The 26,025-nt window shown below is 45.9% G+C and overlaps 1 protein-coding gene across 1 annotated transcript; it reads right to left on the reverse strand.

Annotated features, from left to right (window-relative positions):
• Positions 1-11,948: 11,948 nt before the first annotated feature.
• LOC147990678 (uncharacterized) lies at positions 11,949-12,392 on the reverse strand. The gene has a single exon (XM_087538350.1). It carries the CDS (start codon positions 12,390-12,392, stop codon positions 11,949-11,951), a length of 444 nt encoding a protein of 147 aa, XP_087394476.1.
• Between the last annotated feature and the right edge of the window lie 13,633 nt (positions 12,393-26,025).

Raw genomic sequence — 26,025 nt, forward strand, 5'->3', positions numbered from 1 at the left:
TCTTGATTTTCATAGGAATTGGAGGAACACGCTTTAATAAAGGCATCTTTGGAAGCACGCATCCTAGCGGTTCTTTCCTTACACTCACCGATTAAAATTCTCATGGCTTTTAGAGACTCATTGATATCATGCTTAGGTGGAATAGATCTAAGTTTCAAAGAATCAACATCAAAAGCAATTCTATCAACGTTCCTAGCCAAATCATCAATCTTAAGCAATTTTTCTTCAATCATAGCATTAAAATTCTTTTGCGAAGAAATAAATTCTTTAATATTAGATTCAAAATCAGAGGGCATCTTATTATAATTTCCATAAGAGTTATTGTAGGAATTCCCATAATTATTAGAAGGATTACTAGGATATGGCCTAGGATTAAAATTCCCTCTATAAGCGTTGTTACCAAAATTATTCCTACCAACAAAATTCACATCCATAGATTCATTGTTATTCTCAATCAAAGTAGACAAAGGCATATCATTAGGATCAGAAGAAACACTCTTAGTAGCAAATAATTTCATAAGTTCATCCATCTTTCCACTCAACACATTAATTTCTTCTATCGCATGCACTTTTTTATTAGAAGATCTTTCAGTATGCCATTGAGAATAATTAACCATAATATTATCTAGGAGTTTAGTAGCATCTCCTAAAGTGATTTCCATAAAAGTGCCTCCCACGGCCGAATCTAAAAGATTTCTAGAAGCAAAATTCAATCCGGCATAAAAAAATTGTATAATCATCCACAAATTCAAACCATGAGTAGGGCAATTACGTATCATTAATTTCATTCTCTCCCAAGCTTGTGCAACATGTTCATGATCAAGTTGTTTAAAGTTCATAATATCATTTCTAAGAGAGATGATCTTAGCGCTTTAGCATGATCTCTAAGCGAAAAAGGAAATAGCTTCAATTTAACGACATCATTATTGACATCTTTTTTCTTTTGCATATCACATAAATCAACGAAGCTATTCAAATGAGTAGCGGCATCTTCACTAGGAAGGCCGGTGAATTGATCTTTCATAACCAGATTCAACAAAGCAGTATTAATTTCACAAGATTCAGCATCGATAAGAGGAGCAACCGGAGTGCTAAGGAAATCATTATTATTGGTATTGGTGAAGTCACACAATTTAGTAGTATCTTGAGCCACCGCGACAAACAAGCAATCTAACAAACGAGCAAACAAAAAGCAAGCGGGCAAAAAGAGGCAAATAGAGAGGGAGGATAGAGAGAGAGGGCGAATAAAACGGCAAGGGTGAATTGGGGGGAGAGGAAAACGAGAGGCAAATGGCAAATAATGTAATGCGAGAGATAGGGATTACGATGGGTACTTGGTATGTTGACTTTTTTGCGTAGACTCCCCGGCAACGGCGCCAGAAATCCTTCTTGCTACGTCTTAAGCTTGTGTTGGTTTTCCCCGAAGAGGAAGGGATGATGCAGCAGAGTAGCGTAAGTATTTACCTCAGTTTTTGAGAACCAAGGTATCAATCCAGTAGGAGCCCACTCTCAAGTCCCTCGTACCTGCACAAAGCGATAGCTACTCGCAACCAACACGGTTAGGGGTTGTCAAGCCCTTCACGGTCACTTACGAGAGTGAGATCTGATAGATATAATATTTTTGGTATTTTTGGCATAAAGATGCAAAGTAAAAAGTAAAAGCAAAGTAAAAAAGAAAAACAAGATTAAAGTGATGGAGATTGATATGATGAGAATAGACCCGGGGGCCATAGGTTTCACTCGTGGCTTCTCTCAAGAGCATAAGTATTCTACGGTGGGTGAACAAATTACTGTTGAGCAATTGACAGAATTGAGCATAGTTACGAGAATATCTAGGCATGATCATGTATATAGGCATCACGTCCGTGACAAGTAGATCGAAACGATTCTGCATCTACTACTATTACTCCACTCATCGACCGCTATCCAGCATTCATCTAGAGTATTAAGTTAAAAACAGAGTAACACCTTAAGCAAGATGACATGATGTAGAGAGATAAATTCATGCAATATGAAATAAACCCCATCTTGTTATCCTCGATGGCAATGATACAATGTGTGCCTTGCTGCCCCTTCTGTCACTGGGTAAGGACACCACAAGATCGAACCCAAAGCTAAGCACTTCTCCCATGGCAAGAACTACCAATCTAGTTGGCCAAACCAAACGGATAATTCGAAGAGACTTGCAAAGATAACCAATCATACATAAAAGAATTCATAGAAGATTCAAATATTATTCATAGATAGACTTGATCATAAACCCACAATTCATCAGTCTCAACAAACACACCGCAAAAAGAAGATTACATCGAATAGATCTCCACGAGAGAGGGGGGAACTTTGTATTGGGATTCAAAGAGAGAGAAGAAGCCATCTAGCTACTAACTATGAACCCGGAGGTCTGAGGTAAACTACTCACACTTCATCGGAGGGGCTAGGATGATGTAGAAGCCCTTCGTGATGACGACCCTCTTCCGGCGGAGCTCCGGAACAGGCCCCAAGATGGGATCTCGTGGATAAAGAAAGTTGCGGTGATGGAATTAGGTTTTTGGCTCCTGTTCTGATCGTTTGGGGGTACGTGTGTATATATAGGAGGAAGAAGTACGCCGGAGGAGCAACGAGGGGCCCACGAGGCGTGCCCCCCACCCACGTGACTGCCTCTTTTGTTCCTTGGAGCAGGGTCCAAGTCTCTTGGATCATGTTCGGTGACAAAATCACGTTCCCGAAGATTTTATTCCGTTTGGACACCGTTTGATATTCCGTTTATCCGAAGCATTGAAATAGGCAAAAAAAACAGCAATTCTGGGCTGGGCCTCCGCTTAATAGGTTAGTCCCAAAAATAATATAGAAGTGGAAAATAAAGCCCAATATAGTCCAAAACAGTAGATAATATAGCATGGAGCAATCAAAAATTATAGATACGTTGGAGACGTATCACTGAGCGACACCACATAAAGGGCCTATAAGTAATTTAAATAACAAGCATGCCACAGTCGGGCGTCTGAGCGACACCACATAAAGGGCTTATAAGTAATTTAACTAACAAGCATGCCACAGTCAGGCATCTGAGCGACACCACATAAAGGGCTTATAAGTAATTTAAATAACAAGCATGCCACAGTCGGGCGTCTGAGCGACACCACATAAAGGGCTTATAAGTAATTTAAATAACAAGCATGCCACAGTCGGGCGTCTGAGCGACACCACATAAAGGGCTTATAAGAGAATAATCACAGTGAATATCCAGGAGGTAGAGCCGTCCCAGGGATACTCAATAATTCAAATAATACCAATGGTTAGGCTATAGTAATAATAATCATAATCATCATATGTCCCAAGTCATGATCAATGTTCTGGTTTAGCAATTTTTCCTCCGAAGACCGACACTAAGACCAACACTTGACCCATCCAGACTGTAGTCCTTAACTACGAACATGGTTATTTGATTAGATATAACCTCTGCAGAGGGTGTACCCTTTACCTACGAGTAACGGATTCCTTTAGTCCATCGGGGCTAATTCCGTCTACGGTCTCTTAATTGAAAACACACCTGGCCGCACGCACCAGCCTAACTTACCGGTGTCTGGAATCACCCATGACACCCGTTAAGCGAAACTCTAAGTGGGGAGGCTACAACCTCGACTAGCATGGGATCACAAAATTTATAACACACGCAAACTAGGGGAGCTACCCCCTCGGCTCCAACCGGAAACACCCATGCCCCCGGACCAGGTGGCATGTCCACCGGATGCAGCCGGTATCTTCCACCATGGCCTCTCTGTACGGTGTGTGCTAGGAAGGGGTTGACAACTTACTGAACCGTACCCTACCTTTGGTAGGGACAAGTGGTAGTACGAAACAAGTATGGGGGTTACTGGAACAAGACTCGATCTACGGTCCACTCAGGAGATTTAGTATAACAAATATATTTCACACCAACAAACAGAATCACAACTCATCATACCTCACCATGCCTTACCGGACATAATCGTCTCAACGAATTATTAGAGACAAGTTCGTGTCTACCAAGACAGAGAGTTTCCCGGATTCCTCCCGATAGGCATGAAAGGCATACGAGGGTGATTACTATCAGAAACATATCAAATTCCAACAACAAGGAATCATCATTATGCACTCATGAATATGATCATAACACCACATAAAATACCGAACACTTCATGTCAAGGTGGTGTCGTATTAGCATCGAACGACACACAACAGATATTATGCCGGGGTTCAGAATGCTTGCCTTCAAGAGTATGCAAGTGGGGTGCACTTTTTGAAAGTTGCTTCCTTCTTCAAAATCCTATTTTAAGAAAATTTAAATTAACACATAGTTTCAAAATAGTACAAAAAAGTTGTTTGGAAAATTTTCAAATAAATATGGAAATAAACTAGATGAAATTTGGGAAACAACAAAAAAAGAATCAGGTCAAGCGGAGTTATATTTAAAAAGTTATAGCTAGTCAAAGTTTCAGTCAAAATCTGTTTTTAAATTAAACAGAAAAAGAAAAACGGTTCGAATAAGAATACGCTTTCAAGACAAAGAAGACATACTCCTATATTTTATGTTTCCACTTAAAACACGTTGGCAGAGCTGGGGTCACTAGCAGGTGGGGCCGTCGGGTCCACTGGTCAGGTTTGACCAGTTGCCCGCACCCTCCTTCCTTCTCTGGCCGAGCGGTGGCGGGGCTCCGGCGATTGCCGCCGACGAACGGCGGCTCCCCGCGGGATTCTGAGGGCGGGGATGGATCCGCTGGTCCAGGGCAGTCCTCCCAGTTGTCGATAGGCTGGCGGGGTGGAGGGGGTCGCCGGCGGCAAGCTCCGCGACAGACTGTGGTTTCGGGTGGATCGGGGTCTCGAGCTATGGTGGCTCCCGATCGGGCTAGAGAGGTGGGGCGGCTCCGCACGGTTGAGGGTAGTCGGATGGTGGTGCTGGAAGAACGGGGGAAGCCTTGCTCGCGACGTACGGCACCGGAGCGTGGCGGCGGCCGAACTGGCCGGAGACGAGGCAGACGGCCTCCCTCCATCGATTGCTGGCTATGGGGGCACTAGGGAGATGGACTGAGGTCGCCTGAGGGTCTGGACGAGCTCGGGGGCTCCTTTTATAGGTGGTCGAGGTCGGTTCCTGCGGCTGCGGATAAGAACGCCGGCGAACCACCATTCTGTTGCTGGCAGGGCGACGTGGCGGCAACGGGCGCTAGCAGACGGGCTCGTGGATGAGCTCGAGCTGTTCCAGAGGGTAGCTAGCGGGCGGCTGTGGCTTGGGCGGTGCTGCCATGGCAGGGGCGTGTTGCAGACGTCGATGTGCTGCCAAGAGGGCTCTGACAGCGGCACTGTAGGGCGCCAGGGGCGGCTTGGAGGGTTCTGGCGAGCGGACGAGAACGGGGCGTGGCCCTGCGGGCGAGCAAAGGCCAGGGGCAAGACGCGGCGGCTCGGTTGCGCACGTGTGCAAAACGTGCGCTCTGGGCGCGCCCAGAGCATGCACGCTACATGCTCGACAGAAAGCCAGAGTGGCCTAGAGGGCTTGGGTGAGGCTGGCAATTAACAGGTCTAGGCTAGAGGTGGCTAGGAGATTAGTGGACATGCTGGTTTGTCCAGAGGGGCAAGATCACAGTGCAAACATAAAACTATGCCAAAGTTGTCCATGAACACAAGGTGCTCAACAGAATGCCATGGGCATCTATGCATCTCTTCTGGTGGCCCAAATCTCCAGGTTGGGATCTCTTTAGGTGCAAGTGATGATGTCAAGGCTATTTGGGCGAAACCAGAAACTTGTTAGTGCAAGTTTTGCAAATCTTCAGTTCTGGACAGAAAGTGAAGGGCATTATTGCATGGACCAAAAATACTCCAATGGGTCCAATCTCCTAGACTTAAGGGTTGGTAGGCTGGTCTATAAGCAAGAGAAAAATCAAGGGTAATATGGCAAGATAAAACATGGTTGCAGTACAAAACAGTAAAATGGACCCGAATGAAGATGAGGATGATTTGCTCAAATTTTTCAAAGAACACCAATGGGTTTTTGCATAAAGTTGAATTATACACTACTACTAACATCCCCCAATTTTGGTGGAATTTTTAAAGAAATATTTAAATAGGTTGTAGTGCAAATGGAATTCTAAAACTCATGAAAAATCATTTTTAAAGAAATAAAGCTCAGGAAAAATAATTGTAGAAATAATTCCACTGATAAAAAGGAATGGTATTGGGAAGATATACAAGTCTAACAATATTTTTGAAAGGTTTCCACCTAGAAGGAAAAAAACTCAAAAATTCAGAGGGATAGAGTGATCGGAAATTAAAAGATAAAACCAGGAAATAAAAATTTAATTTCCTGGCAAAATTTTAATTAATAAATCAAGGCCAAAATTTTGGGGTCTTACATTAAGCTAAAAACAGAGTAACGCCTTAAGCAAGATGACATGATGTAGAGGGATAGTTTCATGCAATATGATAAAAACTCCATCTTGTTATCCTCGAGGGCAACGATACAATACGTGCCTTGCTGCCCCTTCTGTCACTGGGAAAGGACACCGCAAGATCGAACCCAAAGCTAAGCACTTCTCCCATGGCAAGAACAACCAATCTAGTAGGCCAAACCATACTGATAATTCGAAGAGACTTGCAAAGATAACCAATCATACATAAAAGAATTCAGAGAAGATTCAAATATTATCCATAGATAGACTTGATCATAAACCCACAATTCATCGGTCTCAACAAACACACCGCAAAAAGAAGATTACATCGAATAGATCTCCACGAGAGAGGGGGAGAACATTGTATTGAGATCCAAAAAGAGAGAAGAAGCCATCTAGCTACTAGCTATGGACCCGTAGGTCTGAAGTAAACTACTCACACTTCGTTGGAGGGGCTTGGATGATGATGTAGAAGCCCTCCGTGATCGATGCCCCCTCCGGCGGAGCTCCGGAACAGGCCCCAAGATGGGATCTCGTGGATACAGAAAGTTGCAGCGGTGGAATTAGGTTTTTGGCTCCGTCCCCGATCATTTGGGGGTACGTGGATATATATAGGAGGAATAAGTACGTCAGTGGAGCTTCGAGGGGCCCACGAGGCAAGGGGCGCGCCCTAGGGGGGGCACCCCCTACCCTCGTGACCACCCGTGGCTTTATTGACGGAGGGTCCAAGTCTCCTGGATCTTATCTGATGAGTAAATTACGTTTATGAAGATTTCATTCCGTTTGGACTCTGTTTGATATTCCTTTTCTTCGAAACCCTAAAACAGGCAAAAACAGCAATTCTGGGCTGGGCCTCTGGTTAATAGGTTAGTCCCAAAAATAATATAAAAGTGGATAATAAAGCCCAATAATGTCTAAAACAGTAGATAATATAGCATGGAGCAATCAGAAATTATAGATATGTTGGAGACATATCAGGCACCATCATCACCAGCCTCTTTCGATAATAGCCGGGGAGGGATGTTCGCCTCTCCTCCAGCAGACTTCCGGCTGGGCTTTGGTGGATGACTCCACCGGTGCCCAAGCCGGGGCTTCTTGCTGGTCCTGGAGGAGGTGACCAGGCGACCGCCGCCCTGTTCTCTGTGCCCCTCCTTCGCAGCCTCGCCACTACTGATCTTGTCAGGCTGCGCCTGGCAGGTCACAGCGGGATCAGGATGGGACCCTGCTTGGGCACCCTTTTCGTCTCCTCTTCCCACCGTAATACCTGGTGGAGGGTAAACGGAAAGAGGGAGATCACGGGGCACTTATCTTTTTGCAACCTTAAACCTATAGGCACTAGCCAAATTTTAGTTCAAATAATGTAATCTCTTGAGTCCATGTGTGTGTTCTGTAAGGTTTTCACTTGTATAATCAGCATATTAATGAAAAAGATGAACCTTGCCAGGAACTCGTGCATGTATATGCCCACGCAGAGGTGGAATGCCTCTTTATTTAAATAAACAAGTTTTTCCCGGCAGGCTATCCTGCCAGCACCCTTTTATTTTGTTGCCAGAGGACTGAGCCTACCAGGCATAAATAAAGGGGCCAGCCCCCACCAACCTCTTTTCACCAAAGGCCACTACGATCATCCTTTCCAAAGCAACGTTCGAGTCCAAGGATAGGAGCACCTAAGTTTCAAAGAGCGGCGAGGTTTTCTTATGCACAAGTTTCAGCTTACAGAACACTTATGGGCAGGAGATGGAACTTATCTGTTTGGCTTGCCGAAGGTCGCAATGCTGGTTCATCTTCCCAATTTCCGGGAGAGGCCAAGCTCACGGTAAGAACCTGCAACCTCATGCAAATGGAAATGATGCAAAATGCGACCTTATCTATATGCACATGCAATTCCTCATGAAATGCTTATGCAATTCTCTTGAAATGCTTATGCATGCATGCAACTTGTCGGGGGCCCCATTGCTTCGTTTATTTCTCTGTTGCTCAGGGTCTGCGCCTCCCTTTGTACAAGGGGCTACATGCAACTGAGGCAAGGCCTGTACAAAAGGGTGGCTGCCGAGAAGGGCCCGACAGCCGCACCTTATGGGTAGAACTTGCGGAGATGCTCAATATTTCATGAGTTTTGCAACTGAATGCCATCTCCGGTCCCCAGACGGACTACGCCAGGTCTGGTGACTCAAACTACCCAGTAAGGGCCTTCCCACTTTGGCGTCAACTTATTTGTACCCTTAGCGGACTGAACGCGCCTAAGGACAAGGTCGCCTTCCTCAAAACACCGGGCATGAACCCTGCGGCTATGATAGCAACACAGGGCTTGTTGATAGCGTGCAGCACGCGTAGCAGCCCGAAGACGGTTATCCTCGAGTAGCACAGCGTCATCATGTCGGTGCTGATCTTGCGCTACTTCATCGTAGGCAAGCACTCAAGGAGACCCGTAAATGAGTTCCATGGGGATAACTGCTTCTGCCCCATAGAGTAGGGAGAAGGGAGTCTTCCCGGTAGCTCAGTTTTGTGTCGTTCTGAGGGACCAGAGAACTACCAGCAGCTCATCAATCCACCGCCTGTCGTGCTTCAGCAGCGTATCAAAGGTTCTTGTTTTGAGTCCTCGTATCACTTCAGTGTTCGCCCTCTCAGCTTGTCCATTTCTCCTGGAATGCGCGATAGAGGCGAATGAGATCTTTCTTCCAAGGGCACGAACATATTGCATGAAGGCGCGGCTCGAGAATTGGGTGCCATTGTTGGTAATGATCCTTGTCGGGACTCCAAAACGGCACACCAATTCCTTTAAGAACTTGATAGCTGACTGAGCAGGAACCTTTCTCATGGCAGCTAATTCCGGCCACTTTGTAAAGTTGTCAATAGCAACGAACAAGAATTCAAAGCCCCCGGCAGCTCGGGGGAAAGGTCTGAGGATATCGAGCCCCCAGACCAAAAACGGCCATGACAAAGGATTGTCTGAAGAGCTTGTGCAGGCAGGTGGATGTTTTTGGAATGGGATGGGCAGGCTTCACACCTGGTGACTAGCTCAACCGCATCTTGGAGGGTTGTGGGCCAATATAATCCTTGCTGGAATGCTTTCCCAACTAATGCCCTTGATCCAACGTGGGAGCCGCACATGCCTTTGTGTATCTCAGCCAACAGTTCCTTTCCTTCTTCCCTACAGATGCACTTCAATTTCACACTATTAGGCCTCCTTTTGTATAGAGTGTCATTGACAAATTGATACATACCGGCCCTCCGGGCTACTCTTTCAGCCTCCTCTTGGTCACCGGGAAGTTCTCCAGTTTGGAGAAAGTGGACTATGTGCCTTGCCCAAGTTGGAGCCTGGGGCTCGGCAATGAGGACTAGTGGCACCTCCTCAACTACGGGGGCACGTTCCTTGTTTGCGGGGACCATAGGCCCGGCTGGAGGGTGCGGTCCGGCAGGTGATGGGGAGTTGTTTCTGGTGGGGTCCCTACCAAGAGACCTGGGAGGGCTCTATCGGGAGAGGCTTACCGGATTCCATCTTTCTCCTTTTTGGGGCCATTTTTGATGGGGATACAGAGGGCTGAGTAAGATGGAGAACAAAAGTTCCTAGTTCCACAGGAAGCTTTTGCGTAGCACACTTTGACACATGATCGGCTATGTTGTTTACCACACGGGGTACATGCTCTATTTGCAATCCGTCAAAGCGCTCCTCCAATATTCTCACTTCCTCAACGTATGCCTCCATCGATGGACTTTGGTAATCCTTGTTGACTTGTCTCACCACAAGGTGTGAATCTCCTCGAATGATCAGCTTCTTGATTCCCAATCCTGCGGCAACCCTTCATATTCTGTTGTATTGTTGGTCATCTCTTCTCGGGCAAAGTGCATCTGGACGACGTACTTCAAGTGTTCCCTAGAGGGGGCCATGAGAAGCACGCCAGCTCCTGCACCTTACAGGTAAAAGGCACCATCAAAATACATGATCCATTCTTGGGGCGCTTCCTTGCCGAGGATAACTGTTTCCGGTATTTCCTCATCAGGGGTTGGCGTCCATTCTGCAATAAACTCTGCCAATGCCCTGCTCTGAATTGTATATGTGCTCTCAAACTTCAGGCCAAAACTAGATAATTCCAAAGCCCACTCCACTATTCTATCGGTAGCCTCAGGGTTTCGGAGTATCCTTTGCAACTGGAAGCGAGTGACAACCATGATCTCAAGGGCTTGGAAGTAGTGGTGCAGTTTCCTTGAGGCCATGACGAGACCAAAGATCAACTTTTGCACACCAGAGTACCTCGATCTAGCTCCTTGTAGCAAGGAGCTGATGTGGTACACTGGGTGCTGCACCACTTTCTTCCTTGTCGTGTCCTTAGGGTCGCCTTCGCTGTCATGCTTCCTTCTATCTGGATCCTTATCTGGCTCTGTCGTGCCTTGCCCACTCTCCGCTTCTTCCACTTCCCATTGTGCCACCAAAGTTGCACTAACCACTTGATTGGTTGCCGCAAAGTATAGCCGCAACGCCTCCTGTGGTTTGGGGGCAACCAAGGTGGGCACAAAGGACAAGTAGGCCATCAACTCTTGCAAAACCATATATTATTTTGGGGTCCACTTCATCAGCTCTGCCTTTTTCAGGATTTTGAAGAATGGTAGGGCATGCTCGGCAGACTTGGAATGAATCTGCCTAGAGCGGCAACACACCCTGTCAGACGCCTCACATCCTTGACTGTCCTGGGTGCCTGGATTTGCTCAATAGCCTTGATCTTGTCGGGGTTAGCTTCGATTCCCCAATGGGACACAAAGAACCCAAGCAGCTTGCCGGAGGGAACACCAAACACACACTTCTCTGGGTTGAGCTTCAAGTTGATCTTGCATAAATTAGCAAATGTCTCCTCCAAATCCTGGATGAGGGTGGCTCTGTCCTTTGTCTTGACCACAGTATCATCCATATAAGCCTCAATGTTCCTATGCAGCTGTGGCTCAAAACCAATCTGGACCGCCCTCGCAAAAGTAGACCCAGCACTCTTTAATCCTAATGGCATGCGGAGAAAGTAGTACGTACCACATGGGGTGATGAATGAGGTCTTCTCTTCGTATTCTTTGGCCATGAAGATTTGGTGATACCCAGAATAAGCATCCAAAAAGGAGAGCAAATCGCAGCCTGAAGTGGAATCCACAATCTGATCAATGCGCAGCAAGGGAAATGGGTCCTTCGGGCAAGCCTTGTTGAGATATGTGAAATCTATGAAAAGCCTCCATTTCCCATTATCCTTGCGAAAGACCACCGGATTTGCTAACCATGTTGGATGCAGTACTCCTATGACCAAACCAGCTTCCTCAAGCTCCTTAATCTCTTATGCAATAAACTGCTGCCTCTCCAAGGCCTGCTTCCGAACTTTCTGCTTGATAGGTCAGGCATGTGGGCAGACAACAAGGTGGTGCTCGATTACCTACCTGGGAAAACAGGGGATATCTGATGGTTGCTAGGCAAACACATCGACATTCACCCGCAGGAAGGCAACGAGAGTGCTTTCCTATTTGTCATCAAGGGTGGCGCTCATAGTGAAGGTACCATCAAAGACAGCCCTGCCCTGCCGGGACCTTATTCACATGTGGTGCAGCAACCTTGGATCTCTTAGTGTTGGAACTCTCCGGTAAGTCATCAACAAGTGATGTACACTCCAAAGCGGTACGCTTCCCGGATTCCTTGTTGGCGTCACTGATATCCTTATTCTTTCCTATGTTCTCCTTGGCGGGAACTACTGCTGCTGCTGCTTCTGCTGTGACTGCGTCCCGGTGCATATTATCCACGCAAATGATTGTGTCCTTCTCATCTGATAGGATGGAAATGACTCCTACCGGCCCAGGCATCTTCAAGGTGTTGTAGGCATCGTGAGATGCCGCCATGAATTTAGCCAGGGCTAGGCGTCCAAGGATCCCATTGTACGGCAGGGGGAGGTCAACCACATCAAACACGATCTTCTTAGTCTGGTAGTTCAATTCTCCCCCAAATGTCATGGGCAACATGATCTTTCCCTTAGGATGACTCCTTCCGAGATTAACTCCTTGAAATGTGCCTGTGTTGTTTAGTTCTTCCTCTGCTATCTAAAGTTTGCTGATGACCTTTGGGGAAATCAGATTCAACCCAGCCTCACCGTCAACCAACATCTTTGTGACTTTGAGGTTGCGAATTGTTGGAGAGACCAACAATGGCAGACATCCTACCGTAGTGGTACAGTCAGGATCGTCCTCTTCATCAAAGATGATGGGCGTGCGTGACCACTTGAGCGGCTTCCGAGCCTCTATCATCGGCTCCACGGCATTGACCTCACGTGCCTACCGTTTGAGTTGTCGATGAGAGGAGTGCAGGGATGCACCCCCGTCAATGCACAGGGCGTCAGTGGCCTTCTGGAACTCCTCCTCACTGGTTTCCTCTTCATCCCCTCCATCACTCTCATCCTTTCAAGTTTCCTTCTATCGATCCCTGGCAGGTTTTCCTTGGTTCCGGAAGGGTTTGCCAGGGTGATTAGCTTCACCGCCTCGGCCCTTCCCACCAGTGGCGTCTGACCTTTTTACTTATCATGCTTCTCATATTCTGCTCTCTGGCTCTTACAAGCTGCTCAACCCGATGGCACTCTTGAAGATCATGGCCCTTGGTCTGATGAATCTTATAGTACGGCCCACCACCTTTCCCAGCCTTCTCGGAAGCCGCAGCCTGCCGGCAGTCAACGCACACAACAGCTTCCTTGCCGGGGGGCTTCGACCCTGGTCTTCTTGCCGATACTGAGCGTGCCCGATCCTTCAACAGTCATCACCGCCTTATCCTTGTGCCTCTTGCTATGCTTCTAGCTCTTCTTCTGACTGATGGATTTGTCATCACTTCCGAGTCGACATTGATGCAATCCTCTTCTCTAGGGAGTTTCCTTCCCTCCTCCATCCGAGCACACTTGTCCAGCAAGGTGTAAAGCTCCTTCACTATCACACCCTGATTTTCATGCCACAACACTTAAGCTAATTAATCATTATAAAATGTGGTTTCAGAAAAACTTTTGAGTGTTTTGGTCTTTGCTTGATTTGATTTTTGTGTGTTGGTTGCAAGTGCTCCAAAAATCAAATAAGTCATCCAACTCTTATACTCCTTCTCCTTGATCCAAACCTTTGCCCAATGATCATGCCATGTGTATAGGAAGGAATAGTATTTTCTTACAAAAATGTTTTAGCTAAAATGTATTTTCTAAAATAGCTTTTACAAAATCCCCTGAACTGAGACTTGAACTACAAGTACTTAATTAAGGGTGTGAAAAATCTTTCAAAAATTATGTTTGAATCCTATTAGATATAGGACTCCAAGAAACCACAAAGATATTATTCTAAAAGTTGTTTTACTATTTATTTTAAGGCTTTTTCCTAAGGCCAGAAATGGTCTTTAATAGGTTAAAATTATTTTAATATTTCAAAAATATTTGAGAAAATTTAGAAAATCTTTCAAAAATTATGTTTGAATCCTATTAGATATAGGACTCCCAGAAACCACAAAGATATTATTCTAAAAGTTGTTTTACTATTTTATTTTAAGGCTTTTTCCTAAGGCCAGAAATGGTCTTTAATAGGTTAAAATTATTTTAATATTTCAAAAATATTTGAGAAAATTTAGAGAGACTCAGTGGACATATATGGTCCATATATATCAGTTTAAACACATGGTAATGACCAAAATATTGGTCAAATCCCTCAGAAACCCTTCCTGGACATTTCAAGATTTTGAAATATTTACAAAGGAAATATTATCCATTAAATCTCGGAAAATTCTACCATGTCATAAATGACCTACTTGAGGATCCTACATAGTCTCATGTCATGGGGAACAACATAGCACCACCAAACCATTTCTGTCATTTTCCAAGTTTGAACAACTTTGCACTGCCAAACATGTCCAAATGCTCTCAAACTTGGTGCACATGCTCAAATGGTGTAATAATGCATCTAGATCAAATGGCACAAGTTGGACAGAAGGATATCATGATCAAAGTGTTCTAAAACTCTTCCTGACCATAACCAAATTTGAACAACTCTACATTGCCAAGTGTCTCCTTTTGATCTGAATTTTTGTGGACATGTTCAAATCCTCAGATGATGACACTACACCAAGTGGTGAATCAAGGAGAATAGATTTGCATGACTAGATCTTGGAAAATCCATTTCTGTTGATTTCTAGGGTTTACCGAAGTTACATTGGCTACTTTGCCCAAATGATCTCAAACTTGGTGGAACACCCTACTTCTATGTTCCATTTCATACTGTTAAGTTTCATGTCAAGTGAAATTAAATTTCTTGCCCAAACCTACATCAAACACCTTCTGGCAGAATTTCCAAATGCATGTTTTAACCCCTTCAACTGATCTCCATGAGCTGAAACTTTTACCACAGCCTCATCTGGTCCTCCTCTACCTCATGCATGCTTTTCTGCCCAAGGAGCAATGATTAAGGGGCGCAGAGACCCATTTTCTTCCCTGGACAGCAGTTTTCCCTTACTCTCTCAACCCCGCCTCTCCTCCAGTGGCTCCCCAGGGCATCCAATGCCCTTGCCACATTGTTTACTCCCACCTACAGCCACTAGACACAAGTGGACACGCGAGTGTGCGTGGAAAAGCTACGGATGCCGGCCATTTGCGTGCTCTGGAGCGCCTGGCAGAGCACCCGACCGTTGACGCCACGCTCCCTACCACCTCGAGCCTCACCCTCGCGCCAGTCGAGGTGCCTCGACATCCACAACACACCACCGTGCTGTCCCCCACCTCTCTCCCTCTCTCTCACCTCCAGCAACGCGTGCCCAGCGCTGCCTGGCTCGGCCTATGTGTGTGCGAGCCCGTGGCTCCACCAGGAGCTCTCCCCGCTCTCTCTCTCTCTCTCCCTTCCCTACACCAACACCACCATCACGAGCGCCGCAGACAGCCCTGAGCCTCGTCCCGTGGCTACCACGGCCATTATCGCGGGTGCCCGTAGGCCACGTCCACGGTGAGCCATGACCTCGCCATATAGGTCAGCCCCATGCTTCTCTCTGGAGCCCTTTGCTCTCTCTCCTTCCCAGCAACCCCCTGACCAACCCGCACCTCCTCCCATGCCCTCCTCTTCCTCCACGCCCGCCATTGCCTATGGTGAGCTCGGGCTAAATTCGTGTTGCCCGAGCCCCCTCTTCCCCACCTCATCATGCCAGAACATCTCCACCATAGACATGGAGCTCCCCCGCACTCCAAATCCCATTCCCGATGGTCGTAGCATCCAAATCATCCTCACCAGCACCCCGGTCCACCGCACCCGAAGCTCCTCCTCTTCCCGGGCTCCCTCGTGGGCGTGCAGCACATGGACGGGTGCGCCGCGGCACGCTGAGTCCGCCAGTGTGCCGGGCGCCGTCGAAGGTGGCCTGTGCCGCCCGGGAGAGCGCCGGTGCCCGCTCAGCCTCGCCTCCCCTGCCTCTGCTCTGTTGGAGCGGGAGGTAGGCGAAGGCCTGAGCCCTGGGTCCCGCGCGTTAGTGACCGCCGAGCGGGCCCCACCCTTTTAAGTGGAGAAGGATAGCGGAAGATCCGCCTCCCCCAGGCGAAGGCCCACTTCGGCGAAGACGCCTTCAATGTGGCCTTGTCGCTCGCTTGGCCGAGCCGCTGGGCCAACCTAGTTGCGCCTCTCCGTTAAATCCCGCCCAGTGCACGCTGCCACCGCTGGAATTTGGCCCATTAGGTATTTCCATTTACTTTTTCTTTTTTAGCAAGATTCAAACTTTTCCAGAGACCTCATTTCAAGTCCAAATCTAATAATTCAAATTTTCAGTGACTCCATAAATCAATATCTATTTAATGAGCCATAGTGAACATTTTCACACTGCCTAGTTTCACCTGGATCTAACAAATAGGTCATTTATACTCCTAAACCAGCTTCAAAAGTCCATAGAATATTCATTAGAACTCCAAATCCAGTGAAACCTATTTCTAAATGCTTCTAAAATCATGCCTGATTTAATGGGTACTTTTACTCATTTTCATAAAAAGAATTCTGTGGACAACTTGCAGATCCATTAAATCCATTGATTCCATCATATTGAAATGTTCAAAAATATTCACTCATCCAATCCCAATGAAACCACTTTGGTTATTTTTCATATAACCAGAGAAGTCCTAGAAAAGTCAACTTCATATTTTTAGAGCACTTTTATTTTCTGCCTTGTTATGTTGCTTACTATGATTGTTTCCGGTGTTAGTTGACGAAGTAGACGAAATACTTGGAGATGGACCAGAAAATTTGAAGACTCTGATGAACCAGTCAAGCAACCATTTGGCCATGTCTATGAAACCCTTTTTATGCATTTCATATAGCACTTTATTATTGTTGCATCAGAATCATGATGAGATGGTAACCACTTTGGTTGGTTGCCTCTGTTACTTCCGTGTTGACACTTGCATTGTGCATCACCCTACCTTCCTATGAGGGTTATGCAGGTGGGAGTAGATAGGATGCTAAAGTAGTTGCTATGCAAGTGGGACAGGGTATATGCATGGTGATGGAGACAAAAGTATTCTCAAAGACTTTTTGAAAACCCCATCAGGTGCCACTAATGCCCGAGGGATATGTTGAGCTAGGTAACCACTTGATAAAGAAGTGGTGTACCGAGGCAAGTGAGTGTGTTGTTTTTGAAAACGGATTGGTTTAAGTTGTGACCGTTACTCCAACCTTACATGCGCAACCACTCTACCCTTATATGGGAAAGGGCATTATTGATTACCTAGTTCGTGCTAACATGGATGCCCGCATTACTAGTGACGGGAGTGGCGTGGTCACTCTCGGGACGGGGTCGTGCCAGGTAGGGCGACCATGACTATTTTCACAGGGCACCGGACACACCGTTGATGCCCCGTGCTTGTGATATGTGATGAATATGGGAGCGTGGCTCCACAAAAAGAATTTATTGTCTGACAATGTTTGGCACGAGGGCTGCTACCAATCGAGTGGACTCCTTGTTAGTCGCGGCTATGGAAAGGTAATGATCGGGTGCTTACCCCGGGTACTTTAGGTACCGCGGGTCATGGATGACACGAAGGCTTCCCGGATCTTGTGGGTAAAGTGTGCAACCTCTGCAGAGTGTCAAATTATTCGAATAGCCATGTCCATGGTCAAGGACAGTTGGGTAATCGCTCTTGGGCTACGTCCAAATGTTTGCGAAACCTGGTGTTTGGATAAGTGGTAAGAACTACCTGGGTCCCGTCAAAGGACTTGACATGATGATTGAGTTGGATTGGTTCCAAATCTATTTATGTTGATATCTATAACCTGTTCTCATGGTTACTTGAATTCTCCTGATGCATGTCTTACAAGTTGTTGAACATGTCATTGCACTCAAAACTAGCTTTCTGCAAAATGACCTACTTAGTACTATATCATGCATTGGTGTACCTTGTTTTCAAAACACAGTTTGCTTGCGAGTACATTCAAAGTACTCATTGGCTTGCCACTGGTTATTTTATTGGCCAGGTATGAAAGAACAGGATATAATGAAGAGTACCTTGGTGACGAACATGCGAGGGTTAAGGCAGATGGCATGGGTCCAATTTATCGACAAAGATTTCCGCTGTGAAGTTATACTCAAGACTTGACCATAATGGTCATAATTTATGTAAGACGGTATGTATGGATGTAAGACTCTTGTTATTCAGCTTCTGTGTGTTCAGTGAGCATTGATCTCTGGGATCACTGGACACGGCCATTCGGTGATCATGACTTATGAGTCGAGGTCCCCACAGAGCTGGTACCAGAGCCATCCTGACTGTAGGAATCCTTAGCTAGCATGGTCGTTAGTTAGGGTAAAGCTATTTTGAAAACTACTACTAATTTACAAAACTATCTATACTTCTTTTCCCTTCTGAATTTTTTGAAAACTAGGATATATTTTCCTTATTGATCTCTTCCCCTTCAAAAACTTTTGCAAATGGTCGCTAGTACCCTTATGCCCTTCACCACTGGATTCCTTGTAATCCTCGTGGATAACCTAGAAGCAAGACGCCTTGCCAGACATTCACCCACATCTTCTGAACACAAGTTTGGCGACACAACGACAAGATAGAAGGCACCTTCTTGAGGAATGAGGAAACCAAGACTCCAAAGATGGTGACACCCTCGGCACTACCAGGATGATGCAACCTTGGCCCACGATGATTAGAGCATACGACATGCAAGGTCATGATATACATCGCTAATAGAGCAACCATGTCCTTACAGTTGTTGTATCGGTAACCACCGGTGGATGAGAACCTCACCATTTGGCCCACCTCACTATAGTGAACAAGAAAACGGTTCTCTTCATCCCCCGCTCTTGGAGTCAATGTTGTCATCAACTTAACCGACAGGTTGGACCTCTACTATGCTTTGTTAATGTCCTTTCATAAAGGATTGCTTACGTGGAACCCTTAATACCTTAGAAGGCAAAAGGGAATCGTCATGATTAAGAAGACAACAGAAGACCGAGTCAATGCCAGCTACAAGGAACCACCTTCACCCCGTCAGCTCATCAAGCGAGAGATTGTTGAAGATTCTTCCAGCTCAACCCGGATCGTTTCATCAAACAACTACAAGAGACGTAGCGACGCCTGAGGAAAACCCATAAGACTGCACGGGACACGAAGCAAGCACGACTAGTGAGTCCGAGAACCCCTAGGGTAGGATGAGTCATGTACCCCCTATGTGCAATCGAGTCCGTATGATGGTTCGAATAGAACCATGATTGTGTGTTGCTTGATTTTATTTGTTTGTGTTTTGATATAGGTGGCACTTTTTCCCTAGGAAACAAGTACGCGACTATATCACCTTCCTTCCCTTGCTTCTTCTGTTTGGCAATTTTTGCACCTGTTTGTCTGCACTTGCACTATAGAACCCCCTTTAGGCATCCCCCTCCTCTATGATACTTTTCCCTCTCATCTCTCTCCTCAACTAATGACCAACAAGACAAGATACACCAAGGATTCTACTTCGGCAACCAACTGGCACTGAAGACTTTTGTTGCAGCTTCCTCGACCAAGTGTAACCCCATGGAGTTATGTTTACCCCTCAAGATTAGAAACCCATCCCTACACCCTTTGATACTTCACGAGATACCCAGCTCGAATCCTTAACCATGTGCTTAACCCACAGAATTGCAAAAGAACCAGTTAAGCCTCCACAATACTGGGTTCATTATGGAACTAGTGGACATAGTAAACGAGAACATTATCATCCTAAGATAGCACGAGAACTAACGATGCCATAGGGAAGACCAATTTGAGGACACATGACTTGATGAGTTTATATCACTGACCTTGAGGAATTAACTGAGACTCTTTGGTGGATTATGAGGCTTTCATATTGGTAGGTGAACTTGGTGGGATTGCGTTAATAGAGTAGCGTAACTTTCATCACCCTGGAGTAAACTGGATTTTGTAAGACAATTAGGATCACAAGCTGAGATTCTTGGAGGAATAAGATTTTGACTTGATCAGATGATATCAATAGGAGGTTGTTGACATTACGAAAATGACTTGGGGTAAATGTGTATGGATTCTTGTAGGACATGAGATTTGGATTAATAGGTGATCCTAGTGGAGTATAGATGCTGAGTAAGTCTACATGGTTTGGAGTAAATTGGATTTAGACTGAAGATCTTGATCATGATACCATGTTTCTCGGTGGGCAATAAATTAGGAGATTGGATTAATTGTCAAAGTTGATTTAGGGATCTATATAAGCTTGACCTTGGAGTTTAGTCGACAATGATAATGGAAATTGGTGGACTTACTGTAGTAGAGATAGCCCTTTCAAGTATTTGCAGATTATAGGACATTAGAAGATCATGTGGAATGCCATAAATATTGGATATGTAGAGTTAATGGATTACGTAGTGACTGATGGAAGTTAATGGGCTGTGGAGTTGATTCATAGGAAGGAAACAAGATCTTGGAGTGGCTTACGACGTGTTTCCTTTGGATAGAGATGCTCTGTCTTGGACCTTGGAAGAATAGGCTGGGCACTTGGATTGTGATGCTTAATTCAAGCTTAGCAGCTTGTATGCTCTACCCATGGATTCTTAGGGGTGGCCATACATATGGTTTTGGGGATAGTTGACATGTATAGTTTTGTTAGACCTCCTCTTAGGAGTCATGAGGATATGAATAGCGTGAGTGATGATTGGAGTTGACCTATACGAGATGATGCTTTCAGTGGTATAAAGTGATTTGTTTACAAGACTAGATAGAACTATTGGCATCTCAGAAACTGAGCTCAAGGATAGGATGACAAACATTCACTCGCACCCTAGAATCCTTGAAACCCTTAAGCCTTACCAAGCCACAACATGGTCGGATCATGACCTTGGGCTTTGGCTCTAGGTCAAGAAGACCTTGGCCAACACTCAACCGTGACCACCACCAATGCCCCAGCCAACCTTATGTACCTCGTGGACAAAGTCATCACGGAGTACTTGGACATTTTGGGTGTCTTCATTATATGATGGCATACTTGTCTACCCGAAGAAGAAGAGCCATTCAGTTGGTTAAGGAACATCTGAAGACCGCCATGTCAAGGGGGAAGAACTAAACCAACCAGCATCGTCAAGAAGTAAATTTCCGCGTCAAAGACCATGTGTGTATGCAAGTCAGTCCTCTCAAGGAACCAAGCATTTCCATGTCAAAGGGAAACCCACACCAAGATTTATTGGCCTCTCCAAGATCACTCCAAGACGAAGAGTAGACGGCTACCAGCTGGAGTTACCACCAGAGTTACTCAGTGTGCACAATGTTTTCCACACGACACAACTCCGAAAGTGTTTTCAACTTCCTAACTAGCCCGATCTCTACAAGGACATCGATCACCGAGCCACCGATCTCCATCCCGACCTGACCTATCTGAGAGACCATTAGCAACCTGGATCAAGCAAAACGTCATAGATGAAGACGCACCATACAGTACTTCAAGGTGTAATGGAGCACCACACGGGAGCAGAGGCAGTATGAGGACGTGAAGACAACCCCACATCCAAGTTTCTGCATTCCTTTCCGCGCCTAGTTTGGGAATCTCGGTGGCGAGATTCTTGTAAGGGGGTAGGTCTGTCACACCCTGATTTTCATGCCACAACACTTAAGCTAATTAATCATGATAAAATTTGGTTTGACAAAAACTTTTGAGTGTTTTGGTCTTTGCTTGATTTGATTTTTGTTTGTTGGTTGCAAGTGCTCTAAAGATCAACTAAATCCTCCAACTCTTATACTCCTTCTCCTTGATCCAAACCTTTGCCCATTTTCTTACAAAAATGTTTTGGCTAAAAAGTATTTTCTAAAATAGCTTTTCCAAAATCCCCTGAACTGAGACTTGAACTACAAGTACTTAATTAAGGGTGTGAAAAATCTTTCAAAAATTATGTTTGAATCCTATTAGATATAGGACTCCCAGAAACCACAAAGATATTATTTTAAAAGTTGTTTTACTATTTTATTTTAAGGCTTTTTCTTAAGGCCAGAAATGGTCTTTAATAAGTTAAAATTATTTTAATATTTCAAAAATATTTGAGAAAATTTAGAGAGACTTAGTGGACATATATGGTCCATATATATGAGTTTCAACACATGGTCATAACCAAAATATTGTTCAAATCCCTCAGAAACCCTTCCTGGACATTTCAAGCTTTTGAAATATTTACATAGGAAATATTATCCATTAAATCCCAGAAAATTCTACCATGTCATAAATGACCTACTTGAGGATCCTACATAGTCTCATGTCATGGGGAACGACATAGCACCACCAAACCATCTCAAAACCATTTCTGTCCTTTTCCAAGTTTGAACAACTTTGCACTGCCAAACATGTCCAAATGATCTCAAACTTGGTGCACATTCTCAAATGGTGTAATAATGAATCTAGACCAAATGGCACAAGTTGGAGAGAAGGATATCATGATCAAAGTGTTCTAAAACCCTTCTTGTCCAGAACCAAATTTGAACAACTCTACATTGCAAAGTGTCTCCTTTTGATCTGATTTTTTGTGGACATATTCAAATCCTCAAATGATGACACTACACCAAGTGGTGCATCAATAAGATCAATTTGCATGAATAAATCTTGGAAAAGCCATTTCTGTTGATTTCTAGGGTTTACCAAAGTTACATTGGCTACTTCGACCAAATAATCTCAAACTTGGTGGAACACCCTACTTCTATGTTCCATTTTATCTTGTTAAGTTTCATGTCAAGTGAAATTAAATTTCTTGCCCAAACCTACATCAAACACCTTCTGCCAGAATTTCCAAATGCATGTTTCGACCCCTTCAACTAATCTCCACGAGCTGAAACTTTTCCCACAGCCTCATCTGGTCCTCCTCTACCCCCTGCATGCTTTTCTGCCCAAGGAGCAATGATTAAGGGGCGCAGAGACCCATTTTTCTTCCCTGGACGGCAGTTTTCCCTCTCTCTCTCTCTCTCAACCCCGCCTCTCCTCCAGTGGCTCCCCAGGGCATCCAATGCCCTTGCCACATTGTTTACTCCCACCTGCAGCCAGTAGACACAAGTGGACGCGCGAGTGCGCGCGGAAAAGTTGCGGATGCCGGCCATTTGTGCGCTCTGGAGTGCCTGGCAGAGCACCCGGCCATTGACGCTGCGCTCCCCACCACCTCGAGCCTCACCCTCGCGCTAGTCGAGGTGCCTCGATGTCTGCGACACACCACCGTGCTGTCCCCCTCCTCTCTCCCTATCTCACCTCGAGCAGCGCGTGCCCAGAGCCGCCCGGCTCGGCCTATGCGTTCGCGAGCCCGTGGCTCCACCAGCAGCTCTCCCCACTCTCTCTCTCTCTCTCCCTTCCCTACACCAACACCACCCTCACGAGGGCCGCAGACAGCCCCGAGCCTCCTCCCGTGGCCACAACGGCCATTTCCGCGGGTGCCCGCAGGCCACGTCCACGGTGAGCCATGACCTTGCCATATAGGGCAGCCCCGAGCTTCTCTCTGGAGCCCTTTGCTCTCTCTCCTTCCCAGTAACCCCATGACCAACCCACACCTCCTCCCGTGCCCTCCTCTTCCTCCACGCCCGCCATTGCCGACGCGAGCTCGGGCTAAATTCGTGTTGCCTGAGCCACCTCCTCCCCACCTCGTCGTGCCAGAACATCTCCACCGCCGACATGGAGCTCCCCCGTGCTCCAAATCCCATTCCCGACGGTCATAGCATCCAAATCATCCTCACCGGCACCCCAGTCCGGCGCACTCGAAGCTCCTCCTCTTCCCGGGCACCCCCGTGGGCGTGCAACACATGGACGGGTGCGCCGCGGCACGCTGAGTCCGCCAGTGTGCCGGGCGCCGCCGGAGGTGGCCCGTGCCGCCCGAGAGAGCGCCGGCGCCCGCTTGGCCTTGCCTCCCTTGCGTCTGCTCTGTTCGAGCGGGAGGTAGGCGAAGGCCTGAGCGCTGGGTCCCACACGTCAGCGACTGCCGGGCGGGACCCGCCCTTTTAAGTGGAGACGGACAGCGGAAGATCCACCTCCCCCAGGCGAAGGCGCACTTCGGCGAAGACGCCTTCGACGTCGCCCTGTCGCCCGCATGGCCGATCCGTTGAGCCGGCCCAGTTGCGCCTCGCCGTTAAATCCCGCCCAGTGTGCGCTGCCGCTGCTGGAATTTGGCCCATTAGGTATTTCCGTTTACTTTTTCTTTTTCAGCAAGATTCAAACTTTTGCAGAGACCTCATTTCAAGTACAAATCTGATGATTCATATTTTCAGTGACTCCATAAATCAATATATATTTAATGATCCATAGTGAACATTTTTACACTTCCTAGTTTCACCTGGATCTAACAAATAGGTCATTTATACTCCTAAACCACCTTCAAAAATCCATAGAATATTCATTTGAACTCCAAATCCAGTGAAGCCTATTTCTAAATGTTTCTAAAATCATGCCTGATTTAATGGGTACTTTTACTCATTTTCATAAAAAGGAATTCTGTGGACAACATGTAGATCCATTAAATGCATTGATTCCATCATATTGAAATGTTCAAAAATATTCACTGATCCAATCCCAATGAAACCACTCTGGTTATTTTTCATATAACCAGAGAAGTCCTAGAAAAGTCAACTTCATATTTTTAGAGCACTTTTATTTTCTGCCTTGTTGTGTTGCTTACCATGATTGTTTCCGGCGTTAGTTGACGAAGTAGACGGAATACTTGGAGATGGACCAGAAGATTTGAAGACTCTGATGAACCAGGCAAGCAGCCCTTTGACCATGTCTATGAAACCCTTTTTATGCATTTCATATAGCACTTTATTATTGTTGCATTGGAATCATGATGAGATGGTAACCACTTTGGTTGGTTTCCTCTGTTACTTCCGTGTTGACACTTGCATTGTGCATGACCCTACCTTCCTATGAGGGTTATGCAGGTCGGAGTAGATGGGATGCTAAAGTAGTTGCTACGCAAGTGCGATAGGGTATATGCATGGTGATGGAGACAAAAGTATTCTCAAAGACTTTTTGAAAACCCCGTCGGGTGCCACTAATGCCCGAGGGATATGTTGAGCTAGGTAACCACTTGATAAAGAAGTGGTGTACCGAGGAAAGTGAGTGTGTTGTTTTCGAAAACGGATTGGTTTAAGTTGCGACCGTTACTCCAACCTTACATGCGCAACCACTCTACCCTTATATGGGAAAGGGCATTATTGATTACCTAGTTCGTGCTAACATGGATGCCCCCATTACTAGTGACAGGACTGGCGTGGTCACTCTCGGGACGGGGTCGTGCCAAGTAGGGCGGCCATGACTATTTTCACAGGAGACTGGACACACCGTTGTTGCCCCGTGCTTGTGATATGTGAGGAATATGAGAGTGTGCCTCCACAAAAAGAATTTATTGTGTGACAATGTTTGGCACGGGGGCTACTACCAATCGAGTGGACTCCTTGTTAGTCGTGGCTAGGGAAAGGTAATGATCAGGTGCTTACCCCGGGTACTTGGGGTACCGCAGGTCGTGGATGACACGAAGGCTTCCTAGATCTTGTGGGTAAAGTGTGCAACCTCTGCAGAGTGTCAAACTATTCGAATATCCATGTCCATGGTCAAGGATAGTTAGATAACCGCTCTTGGGCTACGTCCAAATGTTTGCGAAACCTGGTGTTTGGATAAGTGGTAAGAACTACTTGGGTCCCGTCAAAGGACTTAACATGATGATTGAGTTGGATTGTTTCCAACTCTATTTATGCTGATATCTGTAACCTGTTCTCATGGTTACTTGAATTCTCCTGATGCATGTCTTACAAGTTGTTGAACATGTCATTGCACTCAAAACTAGCTTTCTGCAAAATGACCTACTTAGTGGTATATCATGCATTGTTGTACCTTGTTTTGAAAACACGGGTTGCTTGCGAGTACATTCAAAGTACTCATTGGCTTGCAACTGGTTATTTTATTGGCCAGGTATGAAAGAACAGGGTATAATGAAGAGTACCTTGGTGACGAACATGCGAGCTAGGACGCTTCCCAGTCAAAATGCCTGTAGGGTTAAGGAAGATGGCATGGGTCCAAGTTATCGATGAAGATTTCCGCTGCGAAGTTATACTCAAGACTTGACCATAATGGTCATAATTTATGTAAGACAATATGT

The sequence above is a fragment of the Triticum urartu genome, chromosome 1A (genome assembly GCF_056163025.1).
Source record: "Triticum urartu cultivar PI428250 chromosome 1A, HENAU_Tu73, whole genome shotgun sequence".
Lineage (NCBI taxonomy): Eukaryota > Viridiplantae > Streptophyta > Magnoliopsida > Poales > Poaceae > Triticum > Triticum urartu.

Bases quoted from the DNA above. Each gene is read 5' to 3' on its own strand.
- LOC147990678 (XM_087538350.1), bottom strand. From the start codon at position 12,392: ATGACATTTGGGGGAGAATTGAACTACCAGACTAAGAAGATCGTGTTT.